The following is a 23,097-nucleotide window of genomic DNA, read 5'->3' as shown; positions in this document are numbered from 1 at the left end:
AGGATGTGGGATGAGTTTGGGACTACATTACACTTGATACTATGCAAAAAAGAAGAGTGCTTTGGGTTCCCAAAATGCTTTTAATCCAGGTGCAAGACAGAGGACAGCAGATGAATACAAAGAATTGTGGCAGTATTGATAAGCAGAGCTGCAATGGTCTCAAACAAGTTTGCGTAGACATCCTGAAAGGCTGATAAGAAAGGCTAATAAAGTATTTTTCTGCGAATTCAACCCTTCTCTCGAGTTTAAGCAGCAGTGTCAAAGGAAACATCAAGTGCTCGTTTGGCAATTTTACAAACAGAGAATGGAGGCTGCCAAGTGTTAGCCTGATGGAAGCAGCAGTTGAGTTTTCGGTGTTAAATGTGAGTGGATAGGTAGTATGAGAGTAATCCGAGGGGCGGGGGGGAAGTGAAAACAAGCAGTCCATGGTTAATGTCATGGAGCAAGCATCATGAGGGAAGCAGAGAAAGGGTGATGTGTAAGACATACAAGTCAGCATTTGTATATGTTCAGTAGGATAACCTGCCCCTACTTAAGCAGAGAAAGTTGTATGTGTTTTGTTTGTCTGCTGTCATTTGGTTTGGTATGTGCTAAGGATAACGGGAGCTTCGCATCTGTCATTTCCACACACTAAATTGGGTAAGGAGTGAGTGGAGAATGAGTGGAGTCCCCAGTGTGACAGGCTACACTGCAGAAAGGGACATCAGGTTATTTTCTTCCAAGATGCAGCTAGGCACTGAAATGCTGGGGAAGCTCTAAGGGATCAGTCTCTTGTCTAAAACTTCACTTAAGATGTATCCTAGCCATGAAGACCTCACTTGACGTAATACTGCCAAAATAATAAAAAAAAAGTATGTATTTTTGTTTGTTTACTAACTGGCATCTTAAAAACAAGAAAAATTACATTTTTATGTACTCTTCTAGTTCTAGGTCAAATGATTAGTTCTGTGACAAGACAGCATGACACTTTGAGTATGACAGAAGCCCTGATGCTGCAGCAGAGGCTGGGAATATTAATGGCCAAATCTAGGTGAGTGATTTTTAATTCTGCCAGTTCCCTAGCTGTTTCATTTCTTCCTCATAGCTTTGGTTCACATCTCTCCTTTGAAGCAGCATTGCAGTTCTTGGTTTTCTGAAGTGTTAGTATTAGAATATATTGGAGACAAAATAATGAGCTTGTGTGATTATTGATTACATACCCTTTCTTTCTCATTCTTGAGATACAGTGGCTATACTTCATACATCTTCATATACTACAGCTTTCTACTTGCAACTGTAGTGATTTTTCCCAAACTACTTTGCAGTTAAGTGGGTTTTTTAATTGTTTTAAGTTTGCAGGCACCTGTCTCCAACAGATTTGATCAGTTATTTTATGCTGAATGCAAAGAAAGTCATGATACTATAACAGCATGCTGCTATCTACTTCTGTTTCTACTTTGTCAAAATGTTTGGGGAGATCTAAGACTGGGCTTTATTTAAAGTGCAAGCATCTGTGCCTGAAGGCTGCTAGAAGCATCTGCAACTATGACTGCTGTATGGACCAGAGCTTGAAAACCTTTGCTGCAAATTTATATATTTATTGTTAATCTGCATTGCAGCTGTTATCACCTGTTGTTCTTTTTAGCAGTGAATTTTCAGAATAAATAGGGTAGCATCAGTAGGCTAACAAGTGAGGCATTGTGGGGTGCCAGGGTGGGAAACTAGTAATAGGTGTTACTACCCGTGTCTCCCCTTCTAAACAAAACAGGCAGAATTCATAAGCAAAAGAAAAAAAAAAGGAATAGTTAAAATAACAATGGGATGTATGTGTGAAGACTATTAACAGTAGTCTGTAATTGTGAGAGTGATAGGACTGATTAATAAAATTCAGGACTTCACTATGCAAAAAAAACAGTTGTGTGTAACATAGCTTCTCTCTGCAACAGTAGGAGCAAACAACCACCCCCCCAGTTTCATGATGAGTTGGGAAAAAACCTCTGTCAAATTAATGCATGTTTTCATGTTATGGCCAGAAATGACATTAGGGAATCTGTGATTTTGACTACATTGTCTGGTGCTCTGCCTCTTTCTTGCTGGATTAATCCAAGCCATGTTGTTAGCCTTTCTGTTAAGTTCTCCATTTCACCTCTGCAGGGTGAAAGATTGGTAAGATTTATATAAATCTGCACGTGGCAGATTTATACAGTCTCTAGGGTAGCAGTATCTCTTTTGAGTGGCTTTTCTGGTCAAGAAGAGGGAAGGAGTTAGCTGCTCTTCGTTGTATTCCTTGCACCCTTTTTCTCAGCAGACTAAAGTGCTACTTGGATACTACTGCCGCATGCTAATACAAATGCCTGTCTAGGAGGCAAGTCCCGGTTTTCTTAAGGTGACATCAGATATTTTTTTTTTCCCCCCTTCAGTCAGGAAAAGTTATCAAGCAGTTCCTGTCTTCCTTCTTCTTGATTCCTAATGTCATCTCTTGTTGACTTACTAGCTCTCTTCCCGGATTTTGCTCCACTTTTCACTTGTGTAGTGGAAATTTTAGTTCTTATTCAATATAAAGATGATGTAAATGGGTTTAGTTTTCTTTTGTCTGACTTCCTTGTACTTAAGAAGTACGAGACTTACCACCCTCTGGAAGGTGGTGGAGGGAGTTGAAGCAAGTTGTGAGACTTGGTTCTATGAACATTTTATCGTACTGTTTTATGAGAGTTTTACCATACATACAAAAATCTTTAAATGAAAGTATCAAAAACATCAAATATTTATTTTTGGTTTCCTTAATTTACCCATGCTGTTCTGTGTTAGTTGAATGTTTTACTGTTTTATAGCAAATTAAGTAGACTGTGTACCACAATTTAATCCAAATGGAACTTAATAGAAATAAAAAAAATACAAGTTTTAAAATATTTGTGTTGAATGTGGGGTTTTTTCCTTCTCTTGACTTCGATTACATAGTTTTATGTACATTGCTATATGGGAAGTATTTAAAAGTGGAAGCACAGAGCCTCACTGCACGGCTGCCAGCACCGGGCTGCCTCCAGGCCTGGAACGCCTCCACCCTCTATTGCAAGCCAGCCCTGGAGCTGCCGAAGCCAGGGCAGCCTTTCAGGCTTGCCATGTGGGCTCTTTGTGTTGCCTGCGTCTGGTAACCTCCTACAGCCCAGGGCTTGTATGGGCGTCACTAGGGCTGTGCTCAGCAGTCTAAGCCGAGTAGACAGAACTGGAATCCAGGTAGTTGCCTTGTGTAAAGGCCCTGGTGTAGGAGATGAGAATCGCACCCGGTAAGTTACTGGTTTTTGTTTTCCCCCCAAGCTGCTACCATGGGAATTAAGGTGACAAATCAAATGGGTCTGTTTGGTAGTAACCTCACGTTTGAATTACTGGTAGGACTTTAACAGCTTGCTGTTGCCACTCCTTAATGCCAAATCTAATGTAACTGTTTAAAAATATTTGTAGTATTTGTGTTGATTTTTTATTACTTATGACTGCAAAATTCATCATGAAGAATTGTAATTTCAGAGAGCAATTTATGTTGGGTTGTTTTGTTGATGATACTCTATTTTATTCTTCAACTAAATGATCATTTTGCTTGGTTTTTTTTTTTCCTCCCTTTAGAGATCACATGGTCTTCTAAAGAAGTCATGGGTAGCTGTTGTAGCTGTCCAGATAAAGAAACTGTCCCAGATAACCATCGAAACAAGTTTAAGGTAAGCAACTGGTGCGGTATGCTGTGAATTATTTTGTTGCTTTATTGCAGAGTAGGTCTGTGATGGAAAAAAATTAAATGAAAATAGGGTGAGAATTACTGAACAGTTAAAGCATTGCAGAGTTGCAGGCGTCTGTGGCTACAGGTTTCTCTTGCCCCTTTGAGAAATCCTCTCTTACCAGCAGTGACAGGGTAGGCTTTTTTTTATGGTAGTTTTGATCTTCAGGAAGGAGAAGCCGTCCTGGGCTTTTGATCCATCTCTATTTCAGTTGGTAGGGCCCAAGTAAGCATTGTTGCCTCTGGGAGGTTATGGAGGTTAGGAAGGGAGTCGTAAGCATAAGGGAAGAGCTATTGGAGAGGTGTGATTATGAACCTGGATGCGGGGTCAGCAATGGAAAATTTTAGGGCTGCTGATTTTACTTGCAGATTACTACTGATACCGCATTTTGAGAACTTTTGTCCTTTACTTGAAGACATTTTATTTATAAATGTGCTTCTGTCCCTTATATTCCTGGAATTTATAAGCTTGTGAACACTTGTTCATGTGCTTAACATGCTTAACACGAAGCTGCTGAAGTCAGTGACTTTAAATAAACATACCTTTGCATAGTCACACAAGTCAGATTTGCTTCTGTGCTCCAAACTGTCTCTGTGAATTGGCAAAGGAATGTAATGCTTCTGTAGTGAAAAATGATTCATGCGTTGCCTTAGGGCAACACTGAAATGAGCTTTAAAGCCATGGGAATTTCTGGAAATGTTTAATATTATCGGTAAAAAAAGCTGAAGGATAAAATATTTTTCTGTTTTCTTGCTTTTTATGCCTTTGACATCACTTTGTGTAACTAGTTCCTATTTTTCTCCTCGTAGAATTTCTCTATTGTTTGTGTGGGTCGCTGATTTAGCAGCAGGGGGGAGAAGATGAAAGAATGTAATTTGCAAAATGAAGAAAGTTGGCATAAGCCTCAGTGGCAGATGAAACTATTCCTAATTCTTTTCAATTGACTAGATTTCAAGTTGAAAATGTCTCTTTAAGGAGTAACATTAATTGATACCATCAGGAAGATTCTTTTTATTGAGTAAGAAGGAATCCCACTAAAAGCAGCATTGTGAGATAAAACACATGTGGAGGAAAATATACATTGTCTGAATTCCATAAAGGATGCAGATGACCTCAAACTGGTTTAAAAGCAGAAAGAATAAGAGTTTAAGCTTTATACACATTTTCATGCAAGATAACCATAGGGTATTTGAATTATTTGTTGACTTTAAAAAGGCAGGAAAAAAAAATCTAAAACAGTCTGGTGATTCAGCACAGTGCAAGGCTATACAGGTATGTGAAGGAAGCTTTATCTTGGAGCCCCTTATGCTTTTTCATTCCTTTTCCCAACTGTAAGTGGGGCTATATGACAAAGCAAATATTTATTTTTTTAGAAACAGGGCTTTGAAAGATTCCATTATCTGAGGTATGCCTTATCTGTGTGGAAATACTAGAATATGTACATAAAGCCAGTTTTAAAAAAAATGAATATTTAACTTACGAATCTCTTCTATTTTAAATTTCTCCTCAGATTTTACAATAATGTTATGCAATCTCATTCATATTGCTTTTAAATATGTATTATTTTAATTCTGGGTTGGGGGAGCAAAGGAACTGGTTTGGTGAGGTGTGGGGGGTTTTTTTGGGTTTTTTGTTTTTTGGGTTTTTTTTTAAACTTTTATCTCAAGGATCGTTACTAATATGACAGAGCAGATGGAGGGCATCAGTGAAACATTAAGATTATTATTAGTGGTATTGGTGCTCAAAAGAGTACTTGCCTAATGCTATTTAACTTCCTTTTTATAGGTTATTAATGTGGATGATGATGGTAATGAACTGGGTTCTGGCATAATGGAACTTACAGATACAGAACTAATTTTGTACACCCGTAAAAGGGACTCTGTAAAATGGCACTACCTCTGTCTCCGTCGCTATGGCTATGACTCAAATCTTTTCTCTTTTGAAAGTGGCCGAAGGTGTCAAACTGGACAAGGTATGTAGAATTTTTGTATATAAAGCTTTTTGGAAATGTATTTGATGTTGGAAGACAATTTTGTTTAAAAAAAGTATATTTGCCTGTCCTTTGGCAGGGGTTATAAAGTCTATAGTTTTATAGGTGAATGTGGTTTCTGGAAAAAAATGTAGGTTACCTTGTGAGGAATTGTCTTATGGTAAAATGAGGATTTGAGTTGCCCATAGTTTTTGGCATTGTAGGTCTGGAGCACTTCATGCCTGCGTGTGTGGATACTTCTGGTCAACTTAGGAGGTGGTTTTGACAGGGAAATTCTCCTGCCTCAGAGGTTGACTTGACTTTCAGGGAGGGGCAGTGAAACCTGGAACTGTGGAGGAATCTCCTCAGAATTCAAAGAATTCTCTATTTTTAGATTTTAAGACTGGAGCACTGATACGAACTGGATATCCCTACCCTGTTATTGTCTTCAGTAACACACTTGTGTGTCATCCTCTTCCTAAAACAAATACCATTTTCATTTATATCAATGACATAATTCTCAAATTTTGACACATTTTTGTATGAAGTGTGTAAACTCCAGCTATGCTCAGTTATTTTCTGTGTGGCTTTAATTGGAAAAAGATGGTTACCTTTCCAGTTCCCAGATCATGCCTGCCTTGGCCAAGGTTGGCTCCCACTGAGAATATTTAAGCTTTTCTCTCTCTCTTCACTGCAGCGGTCCCTGAGGGAATAGCTGTTTTGGTTGAGGTCTCACCCTCGTTTTGCATCTTTCTACTGTGATGTAGCTGTGTGTAGTTGGAATTCTTATGTGTTCATACATTGTGAAGTTGAATTTTTATTTTCTTATAGATTTTTAGCATGAACTAGTGTTTTTATCAGTAATGATATTTAGCAATTGCAAATTTTTTTTTTTTAATTTCACTGTAAAAAATCAGGAAGATGAAAGAACTTGATCATAAACAAAGCTGGTCAATCTTCATTGTCCAAGCAGAGGAAAGGGCAAACAGGTTTTATTTATTTTTTTTTTTAATAAGAGTTTAGAAGGCATTCTCGGTTCATCTCCTAATGAGAAATGGAGATGTTTCCAAATGGTACAATATACTCCATACTAAACTAAATTTTCAGACTTCTAAGAAGAAAGTAATAAACTTTGTTTTGAAGAAAATAACTTTAATTGATTTTGCAGGTTTAATTTACTGCTGCTTCTAAGCATGTAAAAGAGATACTAATAAAATTCAATTGAAAATACTATTTTGAAGGTTCTTTTCCATGGCCTATTAGCAAGTCTGCAAAATTTTCCACCAAGTCTAATTGATTTCTATGCTTCCCTCCTAATTTCTTTTTTTTTTTTTTAATAGAGAAGATTAAGCAGGCTGTGTAAGCAGCAACCCTTTCTTCCCTCTTTTGTTTCTTGCCTTCCTTACGTAATATTAAAATAATGTGATTGTTGAGAAAAAAGAAATCTGGCAGAAAGTGTTCTCTCTGCTGCCTTTTTGCAATGGAGCATTGTTCCTGAGACCTATGCTGGGTTTTGTGGGCACAGTTGCAAAACTTCATCTTCACTTGGTGAGATGACGGAGAATTTTCTCATTTGAGAATACCCTGAATACTGCCCAGTGACTCTTATTGATTGCATTAGTCAATATTCTTGTTTGTGTTTTCCAGTTAATCGCAAATTATATCTATTGATGAGCTGTCAGAATGCACTGATGGTGAAACATTGAGTTTGTGCTAGGTATTAAAAACCTTGAAGACGTGTTTTGGGAGCACAGCTAATAGATAATTCAGGATAGAAAACTTGGAGAAGCTGGTGTATCGCCGTATTGTGTAACTGACAGATCACATTAAATACAATGTGAATGTATTTAGTAAAAATCAAGGTTTCATCAAGTTATTTTTGCTTGCAGTTTCACTGCCAATTTGGTTCACCTCACGTTTTTTTTTAAACAAAGGGGTAAAGGCAGCTGAATTTCTCAGAAATATACTGGGAGCTTTTTAAAGCTTTTGAACCTATTTTTTTTTTATTTTATTTTTTGTCCGTTAAGATTTAGGTATCCAGTGTGAATTTTCAGAAATACACAAAAAATTAAACATGGACTATTGTACTTGACCTGGATCATGGGTTGGGGAAATGTAGCAGAAGCAGCTCTACAGCTGCTGTGTTGCAAGCATGAAGCTTATTCACTGCACCAGCTGAATATTAATTGTTGAGCATCATTCCTCTTAGCCCATTTGGTATATTCCCAGCTGGGTTTTTGTGAACTTCTGCCATGGGGAGCATTTCTGGTAGTTCTGATCTGTCAGTTCTGCATCCTTAAATAAATATATGATGATAGTAATTGCCAGCATATTAACATAATTGCACTTACAGGACTAGCTATATAGGTAGGTAGTTTTTAGTAAAGAGTGTTTTAAGATTGTAATACTCACTTTAAAAACTGAGCACCTGCACCCACGTTTAACAAGCATGTCAACTTTAACTTCATGCTTTCAATGGAAGAATAATCCAAAGCTGCGACTTTGCTGGTGAGGGTAAGTTGGGGCGCTCCCTGCTGTTTAAAGGCAAAGTGGCACAATACACACGCAAAATACATGGTATTGCTGCTAACTTTGTGTTCTGTGTCTATCCCTTAGCCTAAAGCAATTGGTTTGTTACTGTACGTTTCACACAGTTTGTCTTACTAGCTTTTCATTTTAATCTTCTTAAAGAAACTAAACTTTTACCCAGTGTTTAAATCCTTCTTTCCTGTTGTGCAGGTATCTTATTTTTATGGTAATTTAATAGAAATCTGGTTTAAAAAATAGGACCTTGTAGCACCACAGTAGTTTCATTTAGTGTTTTTATTTATGTATTTAATTAGTATCCTTTTTATCAGCTCAAAAAAAAAAAAAAAGAATCTTGCCCTGTTTTGTGCCTCCTTTTTTTTGTTGTTTTTTTTACCCCTCATTTAGCACTCAAAACTTAGTTTTGCTTTTAACTGAATCAATTTTCTGTTCTAATTTAACTTTTGGTGCATGGGAAACTTATTCTTCTATTAGATAAACACTTTAAAGGTTCTCACAGTAATTTTGTGTGTTTTGGTGCAATAAAAAATTCTTAACGTTTTTGCTTCTTTAACAGGTATTCATTATGTGGATTCCAGTTCTATTGTTTGAAAGTTACATACGTTGAAGGATTTTGATTTTTTTTTTTCTTGTGTATTTATAGGAATCTTTGCCTTTAAATGTGCCCGCGCAGAAGAGCTATTTAATATGTTGCAAGAGATAATGCAGAATAATAGCATAAATGTGGTAGAAGAACCAGTAGTAGAAAGGAATAATCATCAAACTGAGTTGGAAGCTCCAAGAACCCCTCGAACGCCTACCAGTAAGTATGGTTATGCTGTCAGATGACATACCTGAATGTAATGTGGTACTTAGCTTTAATTAGTTTTCTTTTTAATTACTTAAAGACTTAATGCAAAGTAAATGCTATTTTCAGCTAAGAGGCTAATTGTCAGTAATGCGCTCTCTTGAGGTACTTGCTGAGGATTCTGTTTTGAGAATCCTAAATCTTGGGAGCAAAACTGCCATAGTCAAGTTCTTCAGCTTTAAGAAATAAGTTTTGGAAACTTAGTTATTGCCTAAGAACACTGCTTCAGTATATACCTGTTGAATTGCTTTATAATGTATCACCATATTTTACTGGTACCATTTCTGAGAAATGTTAATGTTGGGCAATGTTCCAACCTTTTTATTAGGAAAAAAGTAATGGTAATATCGCATCTATAGTGGGTTTGGAATCTTTCTTTTGCTGTGAGCAGATGGATGGGTAGAGTGAAGTCCTTTCAAAAATACTGGAGGATTTTAAGTAGTCCTAGGCAGGTGGCTTGGTATTTGAAACTAGGAATTCCAGGTTATTGGTTTATTTCAGAGAAATGGAAGCTTAAGTAAATAAGTCCCTGTTTGTTAGGGAGACATGTTGTTAATGGTAGAAAGAGAAGTTGGATAGGTAGTTTACTGGGGGGACTGTGGTGTGTAATACACCTAGATTTCAGTGGTTGCTTCAGACGTGTTTCCCAGTAAATACTGGGGTGCTATACCCTGCAATTTGCTTTCCCTTTCCTTCCCCCCAGCAAAATTGAGTCTTGTGAATATTTAATACTGTTTTACATATTTTAATTTCCTCTTTTGAAAATCGAAAATGAAGATATAAAGCATCTTACTCATATACAGTAAAATGTTCTATTTTAATACGGTTTTGCTTGTTTTCTAATTGAATCAGCTCCTGGGTTCAATGCACAAAGTTTACCTAACGGCTATCCCAGATACCCGTCTTTTGGAGATGCTTCATCACATCCTTCCAGCAGACATCCTTCTGTCGGAAGTGCACGCCTCCCCTCTGTCGGTGAAGAATCAACACATCCTTTACTTGTACCAGAGGAGCAAGTGGGTATTTCAAACCCCCCATATAATTTAGGTTCTACATTAGTTCAGATTTTTCTAATGTTTATTCTGTAGGCTTTCATTTGTGTTTTTCAGTATCAGGTGTAATGTATTTCTACCATATGTTAACTACCTCAGAAAAGTGTTTCATTTGCCTCTTTAAAATGATACTTTGTAGGATAGCTGGCTGAGGAAGAGTAACTATTTTAAGTTGCTCTTTGTATTTATATACAAATAAAGATATAGAAAGTATGTATTTGCATATATTCTTTTCAAAAATTTCAGTAATTGGTTTTAAACACAAATTGTATTTTATAATGAGAGATCCTGGTCAAAAAGCTTCTTTACATGCAAGTCTTCTATTTGGCGAATAGAAATCATGAGATAATTTAGGTTAGAAGGGACCTCTAGAGTCCTCTAGGTCAAATTTTAAAGTTAGAGGAGGCTGCACAGACCCTTGTCCTGTCATGCTTTGAATACTCCAAACAAGGGGATTTCACAGTGTCTCTGAGCCATGTGTTACAGTGTTCGACCACCTTTGTTGTGAAAGCATTTTTCCCTAATGTATAATCAGATTTTTTCCTGTTAACAGCCAGTGCCTGTTGCCCCTTAGTTTTTTGCTGAACGTCTCCATAAAGGGTCTGGCTCTGTCTTTTCTTTATCTGTTAGGTAGTTGAAAACAGCTATTAGGTTTTTTCCTGGCCTTCTCTTAAGACTGAACAAGGATGGCGCTCTCAGCTTCTCCTTGTATGTCACATGCTCCAGCCCCTCGAATCAAGGCCCTCCACTGGATTTGCTCCACTATAGTGGTGTCTGTCTTGTACTGGGGAGCCAATTACCCCAGATTCGGTCTCACAAGTGCTGAATTGATGGTAATAATCTCTTTCCTTAACCTACTGGCTGTGCTTTTGCTAGCACAAACCAATGCACATTTGGTTTTCATTGCTGCAAGGGCACAGTGCTGACTCACATTCAATTCACCATCCACCTGGACCCCTGGTGCCTTTCTGCAAAGCTGTTTTAAAGTCAGTTGGTGCCTAGCCTGTACTGTTGGTGGTGTTCCATGCCAGGCACTGGACTTTGCATTTGCCGTTGCTGAACTTCATGAGGTTTCTGTGAGGTCACTGCTCCAGGCTGCTGAGATTCCTCTCAATGGAAACTCTACCAATCTGGGACAGACTGAAAACTTTCTGAGGGTGTGTTCTATCTCATCATTCAGGTTGCTGATGAAAATATTAGTCAAGTTTAATAAAATGTGATGTGGTTTAGGAAGACTCTTGTGCTTGACAAGAAACGGTGTTGGAAACGAGAGAAGGTAACCAGAGCAAAGTGCAGTGAACTGTCTTGTGGGAAAGGATTTGTTAGGAGCCCTCCCAAAAGAGTCCAAGTGGTACAGTATTGAAGAGTAAATGAGTTTAAAGAATCAATGTAGGAGTCAAGTGAGCTTTAAATAATACTTCAGCTTGTAGAGCTTGACAGAGGAGTTGGGAAGGCTAGATGACTGCTGCTGTAAAACACTACTTTTGCTGTTTGGGTATCCAGACACAATTAAAATTTCGAGAAAGAATCCATTACTTCAGTCTTTACCTTTCAGCTTCGTGTTGATCTGCTGTGGGGACTTGGAGGCATAAACCAGTGGTGTATTCCTGCCTTTCTTAGTGGCATCTGGTCTAACTCCTGCACTTTAATTCTGAGTGCCACAGTTCTTATGGAAGTGTTTGTTTGTCTTCTATTTCACTTTCTGGTATTAAGAGGCTGTTGGCTCTTGAAGAAAGAATGGACTGTTCTGCCAGTAAAGCCTACTTCTCTTCTCATTGCTTAAGTAGTACACAAGGCAAGACCCTGGGGTTTTTTTTAGGTGGTGGTTGGTTGGTTGGTTTTTTTGTTTAAACGGACAGTAAATTTCCTTTGCAGTGTGGAAATTGGAGATAAATTTAGCCGAAGCAACTATTGAACTGTTGGTCACTGTCATGGTAAGGAACAACAAAGTACAGCTCTGCTTCACTGATTTGTTCCAGTGAACTAATGAGCTAAGTTGGAGCAGCCCAAGGTTGCCCTGACCACAGCAGAGCTGGAATATAACCTGAAAAGCTGTAACTAGAGCACAACTGGGATAAAACATCAAATCAAAATAATTATTAATGTAGGATGTAAGTTGCATTCTTTTGTTTGCCTTGAGTACCTCTAATTTTATTTAGCGTACCATTAACAAAACCAACAACAAAATTTCAGGGGGAAAAACCCAAAACTGGGCACAGTTCAGCAAAATGTGAGAGAGATGACCTTTGCTCTTAAACAGCTGCTATCATGAGATTTGGTTTTCAGGTATTTTGATTAGAAAAGTGGGGAGTTAAGAAGGAAAGCAATTTTGTAGGGGAAAAAAAAGCGCAAATAGCATTTGAATTTCCTTTTTTTTGCTTCCCCTTTTAGGTGCACACTTATGTCAACACTACTGGGGTACAAGAGGAAAGAAAAAATCGATCAAGTGTGCATGTGCCACTGGAATCAAAGCTTTCAAACACTGAAACAACTAAAGTGAAAGAAGATCAGATGTGTACTGATGACAGAGATGCTCAGGTTCTCCTGGAGCCTGAAGGAGTCAAGTTTGTTTTAGGACCAACACCTGTTCAAAGGCAGTTAATGGAAAGAGAGAAACTGGAGCAACTTGGGAGAGACCAAGTTAGCGGCGGCAGCAGCGCAAACAACACTGAATGGGACACTGGGTACGACAGTGATGAACGTAGAGAAACACCATCTGGTAATAAATTGGTGTATGAAAATATAAATAGGTTATCAATCCCTAGTGCCTCAGGGGTCAGGAGAGGTCGTTTGACATCAACCAGTACCTCAGACACCCAGAACATTAACAACTCTGCTCAGAGGAGAACTGCGCTGTTGAACTATGAGAACTTGCCATCCTTGCCTCCTGTTTGGGAAGCCCGCAAGCTGAGTAGAGATGAAGATGACAGTTTAGGACCAAAGACCCCATCTCTGAATGGCTACCACAATAACCTAGATCCAATGCATAATTATGTCAATACAGAGAATGTAACAGTACCAGCAAGTGCTCATAAAGTAGAATTTACACGACGTCGGGACTGTACCCCAACAGTCTTTAACTTTGACATTAGGCGTCCAAGTTTAGAACACAGGCAGCTCAACTATATACAGGTTGACTTGGAAGGTGGTAGTGACTCCGACAACCCTCAGACTCCAAAAACCCCCACCACTCCACTTCCGCAAACTCCAACCAGGCGCACAGAGCTGTATGCTGTGATAGACATTGAAAGAACTGCTGCTATGTCAAGCTTGCAAAAAGCACTGCCCCGAGATGATGGTACTTCTAGGAAAACTAGACATAACAGTACTGACCTGCCTATGTGAGCCTGGGAAGCATTAAATCATTTGCACCTTTTGTGAAGTTTATAAAATTGAAGATGCAAATACTTTGCATTTCTTAACACTAACGCCTTTTATAGACTAATAGAACTTTTTCTGCATACTTCATGTACTTGTCTAACTAAAGGGAATTAATGTAGAGCAAGTATTCATTTAGGTAACACTATTTCATTCTACAGTAGTAGTAATTACTGCATAGCAGCATCACCACCTTTCACAGTGCCTCTTTTAAATTGATTAGAGTCTGAGTGACATGCCAGTTTTGAATTTATAAATATTCTGGTCTGGTGCCTATACTTGTTAATGGCATTTATAACACTTTTTAAAGCCTCTTGGTATGTGCATTATTAGCAGGTAAACCTAATCTTTCAAGATACCTATCTTAACATTCATTCCTCATTGAAGTGGCTCCTCCAGAATGAAATGTATGTAATGCATTAATTCACTCAGTTTGACGTACACAAGATATATTGGTTCATCTCAAGGGATATAAACACCACACCTTTTTTTGTCTGTTGTTTTGGTTTTTTTTTCAAGACCACATGGGCAAGAAGGCCTCTAATTCCCAATAGTTTTCTTAACTTCTGTGATATTTGAGAGATCACATCGAAGTTCGTTGATCAGAGCTATAAACGCATCTAAACCCAGCCTTAAGCTCCTTCCGCTAGAGGAGAATTCCAAGTGGCGTATCAAGTTCCCTGTGAAATCTGACAGAATTTTAATCTCATTAGAGTTTTTGGGGTTTTTTGTGAAGGAATTCACAGGTTGGCTGTATGAATTAAGGCTCTCTTGTCATTTCTTAGTTCAGTGTGCCTTCCTTCCTTTGCATTTGTGTGTTTCTTTTTTATCTGTTCCATAATGTCTTGTTTTAAAAGTCAAAATTTTGTACATAGCTTTAATTATTGTTCAGGGTCATTTATGTGTTTGTCTTACTCTCTGCATTTGACAAAGAAAGACTCTTGAAGGTCAAATGGTTGTCTTTGTCCAGTGTTCTACTTTTTTATGCCTGACAGAAATATCCCAGCTCTCCAGCAGCATGCATTATTGCACAACTGGAAAGGTTTATTATGCAGTTATTGTCTTCCTCTAAAGCATCAGACACAGGTTACACGGGAGGCAGGGTACTGGACTTGATAGTTCTTTATAGAAAATTGTACATTCTAGCAATGTGCATCCATAGTTGATAGTATAATTTAGAAAGATATGTAGTAAATTATCTGAAGGTAGTATTATCTACAAGCATACTTCGTTTCCTTTTGCAGTTGGTGAACTTGGTTACAATGATGGCTGCTCAGTGTTACAGGTACATCCCGGTAGAATGTTGTTTGTTGAATATGCCAGATGCACCCTTAGCAGAAGTTTTGGGTTGTTTGTTTTAATACTCTGAATGATTTTAGAGTTCTGGCAGTATTGCAGGTGCACCTTGGTACTAGCAGCAGAAGAGATTACTCTCGAGCCTGTGATTGCAAAGGAACTGACACTTGTGTGAACTGGTGTGATGTAAAACAACCCTTGAACTGTGAGTGAGGAAAAACATACAAGAAAAGCCATTTGGAGATCTGAAAAAGAATTAAGGGTCTTCATGCAATATTTGAATTGAAGTTTTATAAAAAAGAAACTACAATTATTTTCAGTCTTTTAAATTGGAGTGTATTCCTGTTCCTTTGTTAACTTCTTCTTTGATCTTCTCTCCGTTTAGTAGTGGCAGCAGTGGTAGCACCTGAAATACATGCGTCTTGCCACACCATTAAGGGATATCAGGCAACCTTTTCACTCTGACTTTCATTATTCTTCACAGACTGCATGGTACTGAAATACCAGATGCACAAAGAACATAATTTGCAGAAGTAAAAGATGGGAGTCATTGAGACCATTACGAGGAACTTAAATGAGATTAAAAAAACCCCCTCATTAATGATTTCACGGTCAACCTATGCATACTCTTGTGATAGACCCATTGACTTGTGGGGAGACCTTGGTACTCCAGAAGGTAATGACTACCTAGAGCTAGGCATTTTACAGGTCTGCAGTGTTAGTGCTCCTTCACATCTTTGCCATTGCCTCACCTTACGCTATGGACCAGTCTTGGTCTGTACTGAAGAGAAACTGCCAGGTACTGCAAAATACTTACTGGGTTCATGATACTGCTGTGATTCTTGTTCTTAGCTTATAGCTCACTTAAATTTGTGAGCCGAACTAATGCTTCAGCATGTGTTTTGAGGCGAACATGTTTGATCTAGCTAGCTGCCTAGAAATATTTGGTCCTCATCTGTATAGCATGGGCGTTTCAGAAATACTAATTAATTGGACACTTAAAACACACCTGTGAGGCAGGGAAGTAATATTCTTAATTGACAAATAGGGAAACAGAGGCTTCAGGTAGATCCTAAGTGACCTGCCAAAATTACAACAACCAACCATATCCCTCCTTAGTTCCGGTGTACTGTCCTATGTGTTTATCCTGAATAGTCTCAGATAACAAGGGATGGTCTGAGTAATTTTTTTATTGTTGCAAGTTTCACAATACTTCATAGGGGTGTTTTCTTAGCTCTGATCCCCAGAATTGAGAACATACTGAAAATTCAACTTTCTGTAGCCTTAATTATATTAACAAGTCTGATGACCTATTTTCCAGGGCTATTTTTTTTTTACCCTCTTACATTTTACAGGTGGGATAATGCTTTCTCGTTCTGTGTATGCTGCAAACATACTGGGTAGTCCCTGTTACCCGCGCTACTCATCTTTAGCATTCCTTATTTTCTGCCCCTTGAAGTAGATGTAGTTGCAATGCACTTTACCCTTTGAGACTTGGTAAATATTTTTTCAATACAGTTTCTTTAAAGGCTGTGATGTTAGGTTTAGTGTCTGTAATCTAGGATTCAGTTTTCAGCTGAAATCTCTCCACAGCATTTAGATAGTATTTATTTTGGGCCCACAGGTGTATAGATTGAGAAACTGCAAATATGTAACCATTTTCTTTAGTAACTGAGACATGTAAAGTTTACCTAAACTAGGTCCTGCAAAAATCGCAGCATCTCTATCAGTTCTGCTTTTCATCCGTAACATGCAATTGGCTGCTACCCTTCAAGCACATTTGACAAGGGAAAGCCTTTAACTGTAGGTATTCCTTCAACGCAGTGATTTGGGAAAGACATACATTAGTGTATCTTTTGAACAAGGAAACTGAGTTGATGAAAAAGATGAAACAGTGACCAAAAGTACCTAATAAAGATTGTACTAGAAATGCAGTTAGTGAGAATTTAACCCATTGGTTCTATCAGGAAAACATTTTTTTCTCAAATTGATGTCAAGAGGAGGACCAATTTATTTAATTTTGTGGTGTTTCCTGGTGACTCCATAAAACAATATAAAAAAGACCATTCTGAAAACCTTAACTCTCATTAGAACATTTTTTTGTTTCCCCCGATAAGTACATTTTGCGTATGACGGGTTGAATGTAATAGTGTGCGTTGAAGCACTATTCCTGTTCCTATTAAAGTCTACAGAACTTTTATAGAAATCTTAAGTGTTCAGATAGACACTGACTGCTTAATTTTCCCCCCAGATGTTTGGATATTTGTGTGTGTGTGTGTTACCCCTCTGACTAGGGCTTGGGTGTAAAAAGGGTCACAGAAAGGTGTAAGCTGTACAGAGTCCAAACCAATGTCAAAATGGGGCTGCTCTTTTGCAGGTGACAGACCAGCAGTTGATTTTGCTGGTTTTTTAACAGTGTGTATTGGCTCAAAATCTGGCTATTCTTGTTTTTTGTTTTATATTTAACCACTTCTCAATGAGACAGAGTCAGGAGAGAGCAGATTGTCTTTATTTGCTGTCAGTGAGGTAAAAATGCAAGTTCTGATTAACGTCAGTTACTACTTTGAGCATATAATGATGTATCTGATTCGGACCTCTATTTCTAAGCAGTATTCTCCTCTTCGTGTAAGGTGGGATCAATGGTGAAACTCCAATTCTGCACTGTACTGATTTATTTAATGGCTGCGAATAAGATGAAACTGATTTAGTAGGAACTAATAGTGGACTTAAATCTGAAATTCTCCTATTTCCCCTAAAGAAGTTTGGTCCTTCAGTTTGATAGATAGAATTAGGTATATCTGGAATTTAATGATAAGATCTTTCCCATCCTTTCCTTGAGGTAGCGATTCAGGCATTTATATTTGACAGTATTTACTTAATATAAACATAAGTTCACTTATAATATCTTTATTTTAAATTCATATACACTCCAAAAAAAAAAAATGCAGAAGAAATTCCACCACAAAAAACTGCGTTAAGATGGAGTCAAGGTTGCTGATGTCCTTCTCACAGAGCATATACAAAAAAGACGGGAAGTCATGAGTTAAGGTTCTTTTGCAATCTTTAGGAATTACTTCCTCTTTTGGAGAAGATAAGTAAAGAAGAAAAAAAAAACTTAGCAGCTGTAACTCTGACCATGTATACATTATTTCTTGTGATAGTATGCTGTAAGGTATGTGACTAAGTCTGTCGATGTCTTATGAGGATGTTATCCTAACATGGTGTTTACTCCAGATTAACGCAGTATTTTGTTTGGAAATATGTAGGTGTACAGATAGAAATAGAGTATGAGAGATAAAGTTACCTTTAAAGTTGATGAAACAAGTGTTGGACATTTCTATATTTTTATATATTACAAAGGGCATTTTGAAATTTTTCTTGCAGTTTTAGTAATTATTTAGTGTGGTAATATACATATATTGTGACAGCGTTTTCTGCTATATCCATTACTTTGGTGTAATTCTATTTTATGTAGCAAATATGTGTATATACAAAGGAGATTATGTAAAAAATATGGTAAGAAATAGGCTCGAGCCCTTCAGAACAGGGACTGTCTTCCTCTGTGTCTGCGAAGTACTTAATGCCTTGGGGTCCCAGCCACAGCTCACGTCTGAGACCCGTGGTGACCGAATTGCCAAGCGATGAGCGTGGAGGAGCAGCTCCTCTGCTTTCCACGAGAAGCCTTAGTACAAAAGGTGCCGTGAAGCTCACCTTACCACTCCCTGGTGCTGGGGCTGTGCTCTACATGGTCGTTCCCACCGCCACCTGCCAACAACCCAGCGAGCCCAGAGTCCGTGTGTCCTTCGCTCCAGTTCTTCCCTTTGGCAGTAGGAAAGGGAGTCTGAGGTAGGAGCTTTGATGTCATCAGGGAATCTTCCTTGTTAGCAGGGCGATCCTTCCGGAGCTTGTTCGGGCCTCATGCAGCGTCTTTTGAAGCCAAACGAATTATTCGTGTTGACTTCAAGGGCCACTGGATGTGTTCCTGCAAGATCAAGTTCTGCTGACGTAACAGCTCTGTTACACCTGAGGACCTGGTTGGTCAAGTTCTTCAGGAATGGTCTAAAAATACTGTAAAAATATAAATATATTTAATTACATGTACTGAAAAAAAAATCCTATTTGTTGTGGTCAGAGTTCAGATTATTATGTGAATTTTGATTTCTTAGTCATACTTGCATATATATTGCTTTAACTATTATGTATGAAAGAGGAAGTGATTCTAAAGTGTGTGAAAGATCAGGATTGCACCTGTTTTTTAACGGTTTGGTTATTTAGGAATGGATGTCAGCAAATTTAACTCCATATTAATGCAGTTTTTTTGCATTAGAATGTGTGTATATCATACACCCACATTTTATATATAATATATTATATATTTGGTACTAACTTTGTATTTTCCCTGAAATTTTGCCAAATCTCAAACACCGATGTTCTCACTTGTAAGACTTTGGTACTTAATAACTGAATGTATAAGAAATGCTCTGGTATGGAAGGAAAGAGGGTTGTATGGTGTCCCACAATACAGATGTCTCAACCAGGAGGCACGTTGCCTTTTTCGCACCTCGCTTCATTGCAGCATCACCTTTTGTCTCCTGAAAAAGTGTCTGTTTTTATGTTTTAAAGAAAACGGCAGCCCTGCCATTACAGTGCAGCTGAGTACCGTTCTAGCATGAAAGCTGACTGGTAGTAGTAAGAATACAATAGTCACCAGTGTGCCACAAATGCATTTATTAAATGCAGAAATAGACATTTCTACAAAGGCCAAATCTTATGTTGTATGTTCCTTTCTTGTCATTACATTGTATGATATTGTAAGATTATTGTATGTCCTAATTTGCATTATAAAATGTTTTTTCCTACTTAAAGGCATAAATACAGCAACTTTGTATAAAGGTAGCTTTCTAGATTTTTATTTCTTTTTTATATAAAAGTCTAAACAGTGGGAGTACCATTGCCAAATTGTTTATAAAATTTCAATTAATTTGCCCTGGTCAATGAATTTGTTTTTACAAACATTCCGTACTTCTTTTATGAAAAAAGTGATATTATACTTAAAGAGTGTATTTTTATGCCATTCCACACTAATATAAAAAACTTAATTTCACTTGTTTTAAGCTGTCATTATTGAGAAAGCTTACCAAATGCGCATTTTTTAAAAATGTATTATGTATTATGACAACATTTTTCCCCTTTACCAGTGCCAACTTCATTTGGGAAAAAAAAAAAATTGTAGCATGGCAATAAACTATTGATTTTACATTGAAAATTGTCCGTGGGTTACTTCAATATTTTCCAGTGTTAGTGTCGCTGTATTGTGTTTCATTGGTATAACCTTTTTTGCTTTTCTTTAAATCATTGCTTCAGGTACCTATCTCTCCCCCTGCCCCCTTGTATTCCACTCATTACTCAGTGGTAAAACAAAACAAAACATGATGACCTGGCGTTTGTAAATTTTTCTCCAAGCTTTTGTTTCATTTCTACTAGTGTTCCGTCACATCTTCCTCATGTACGTAGACTCACATTTTTCTGTTGTGGTAGTACTGTTGCTATCGAATACTGGCTAGTGAATCACATGCCGGCAATTTGAATGTGCTCCTTTCTGGGTTATTAAATGACTAAGGTTTCACAAAACCCAAATGGACTTTGTTAGCATAGTGAATAAATTCAGAAAGAAAGTAGTAAGAAAATACAGTGTTGAAGTCCTGCCCGGATGGCCTTTTCACTTTTCTTCTGGAGACTATAAAATATGGTGGTGATTTATCAAAATTCAGTATTTCCTCTTTTCTCCCTCCCAAGTCACTGTTCTAAGGCATAATTTCAATAAAGATGTTCCTAGCCAACAAATGAACAAAACCCTAGAAACGTCAGGAGATGCTGGTTTTGGAACTTCTTAAGAAACAGCATTACGTGGTCCTTGCACAATGTTGGTTAGGTAACTTAGACATCTGAAAACTCAGTTCTCAAGAAGGTTTTCGTATCCCTGGCCGACAGTTTTGCAGCTTTCCTAACGGGAATGGCTGCTTAGCAGTCCATTACACTTAACGCTTCCATACTGACATGATACAGAGTTGAGTAGAAACTTTGGTTCTTTGTACCCTCATTTCGAATAGAAGGGAAGCTTCCCAGTAATGTTTGGTTGAAATGCTTCAGTGCACCAGTTCTGATGTGACAGTAGGTAAAATATATGCAGTTAGAGAATTAATTGCTAGCAGTATTATAACTAAAACATCATGCAACTGATCGATATAGGTGATTCCAATTAAAATATGCATATGCCTCGCGTCCTTGACCTAATGATGCTTCGTTCTGAAATAAGATTTTGAAGCCAGCTCAAAATAGGTGGCATTGAACAGCCAAGCATTAAAGAGCCGACCTTCCAGCCATATGTGCCTAGTACTAGGATTTCCAATAACGATACAAACTGGCCTTGTTAAAATCCTATACATAAATGACAATACTACATCTGTTAATTTTCAGTTGGGAGTACCTGAAGAGCTGGATTTTGTGAAAAGCCTCCATTTTCCTTCCTTCCTTCCTCAAAGTAGTATCTGCTCAGAGGCTTAAGTGACTGGTTTGACTGAAGTTAAGCCTCAAACTAGATACTGCAATCGATGCCTGAATTATTGGTCCCGGAGAAACCAGGGAATGGTTGCTGCTCTATTATTCCTACATCATTAATAGCTTGACTGTAAGCAGCAGGTCCTGATCTGAATTAAAGCGCTATCAGTAGATACTGAGACACAGAATTCACCCCTGAGCAACCAAGCCTGTGCTTCGCTGAGCTGTCCAGTGTACCGAATGGTCTTTGGGGCTGAAACACGCTGTTTCTTAACCTTGAAAGAGATGAGGTGACTTACAAAGTATATGCGTTTATGAAAATATTAAAATGAGGCACTTTTTCTTTTTTCCTTCACTTATTCACAGTGTGACCTTAAAAATTGCCATCGGCACAACAGAGGTGAGGGCACTGGGCAGCTGGAAGCGAGGGGCAGGAACCCAGAACTAGGGCTGCTGCTGGGCTCTTCCCGTTTGGGTGTCACTACTTTTACACGTTATAATAATCATAGCTTAGCAATGGCCAAAAGCCCCTTAAAGCAAACTTACAAATTTGCTGTAGTAAGTTTTTCTATGAGCATTTGATCTTCCAAAGGCCGTAACTTGGTTAATTGTCCGAGGCACTTTAAAATCTTTTTTCCCCCAGCTCACACCACGGTAGCAGCAAACGTGAATTGAAATGAATTGTTAGTTCAGTGCAAGTCTTTATGAATGCTCTAGTTCTGAGATAAAAATAGTTAACATTGTTTTAGTTGGGTTACTAGCCCTAGCCAAAACTTAAAATACTTATCTACATAACTGTGAGGAAAACGGAAAATGTTAAAATTCAAATAGTACTCTAGTTTTCAGAACAAGGTTGGGGGGATAACATAGCTAACTCCCTGAAGAAAACAAAGCAAAAAGCCTAAAGAACTCAAGAAAAACACTAACTGGGTACTGACGTACTAAAAACCAGAGAGAGGTGGAAGTTGGCAGAGTTTTAGTCATGTTCTTTTTTGCTGACTCCATTGGGACAGAAACCTGTCTTTGGCCACTTCAAACCTAGAACAAACAGCTTTGTATATATCCCAGGAGATTTGTATCTGGCAGCAAGAAGAGGAATAGCAGCTAGAATTAATTCTTGAGGAACAAGTCATACAAACTCATCCACTTTTTTTAATACGACCGGGTACCTAACAGGCTTTTTGTGTGGAGGAGAAGTAGCGACAGAACAAGGCTAGGGTGTGGTCTCGCACACCCACAACGCTGCCAAGAGAATGGTTACCAATTGTTTAATGTTGCAATGAAGAGCGTATCGAGTGGGGTTGTTCCCGGGTATCTCCTGTTCACCGCTTTTAATCAGCGATGCGGGTGATGCAATAGCAGGTGTCTGGAAAGGTCTGGCAGGCACACGGGAGGCCAGGGGTGGGAATTTCGACCGGTTTGAGACCTCACCTCCAGGAGCGTGATGAAATTAAACTGGGGAAACCGCAAGCTCCCTTGCTGAGGCCGAAACAGCTTGGTATAGAAATACAGTGGGAAGCGCGTGCCTAGATGGCAGCCCTTCGGAGAAAGGTCGGTGGGCGGCGGTGCGCTGCCAGGCAAACCCAGGCCAGGTGCTGCCGTACAAGAGGCCGGCATTACACGGAACGGGGGAAGAGGCGGCAGGCCCCCACGTCACGTCACTCGCTAAAAAAAAGAGAAGGTTCCCGCGCCAGGGCCGGGCCC

General features: G+C 38.4%; 1 protein-coding gene across 1 annotated transcript; it reads left to right on the top strand.

Moving 5' to 3' along the window:
• Positions 1-924: 924 nt before the first annotated feature.
• On the top strand, positions 925-14,256 carry FRS2 (fibroblast growth factor receptor substrate 2). Its single transcript, XM_009327558.1, has 6 exons — positions 925-1,030; positions 3,598-3,689; positions 5,532-5,718; positions 8,906-9,064; positions 9,962-10,125; positions 12,553-14,256. Exons 2-6 carry the CDS (start codon positions 3,624-3,626, stop codon positions 13,504-13,506), a joined length of 1,530 nt encoding a protein of 509 aa, XP_009325833.1. The 5' UTR covers positions 925-1,030; positions 3,598-3,623; the 3' UTR covers positions 13,507-14,256.
• The last annotated feature ends 8,841 nt before the right edge of the window (positions 14,257-23,097 follow it).

Source organism: Pygoscelis adeliae, unplaced genomic scaffold, assembly GCF_000699105.1.
Source record: "Pygoscelis adeliae isolate BGI_AS28 unplaced genomic scaffold, ASM69910v1 Scaffold113, whole genome shotgun sequence".
Lineage (NCBI taxonomy): Eukaryota > Metazoa > Chordata > Aves > Sphenisciformes > Spheniscidae > Pygoscelis > Pygoscelis adeliae.
Note: the sequence above shows the minus strand (reverse complement) of the source record. Positions and strands in the feature narration are given on the sequence as shown.

Coding starts and splice junctions, on each gene's coding strand:
- FRS2 (XM_009327558.1), top strand. CDS start 3,624: ATGGGTAGCTGTTGTAGCTGTCCAGATAAAGAAACTGTCCCAGATAAC. Junction 5,719..8,905: donor AAGGTGTCAAACTGGACAAG/GTATGTAGAATT, acceptor GTGTATTTATAG/GAATCTTTGCCTTTAAATGT. Junction 9,065..9,961: donor AACCCCTCGAACGCCTACCA/GTAAGTATGGTT, acceptor TAATTGAATCAG/CTCCTGGGTTCAATGCACAA.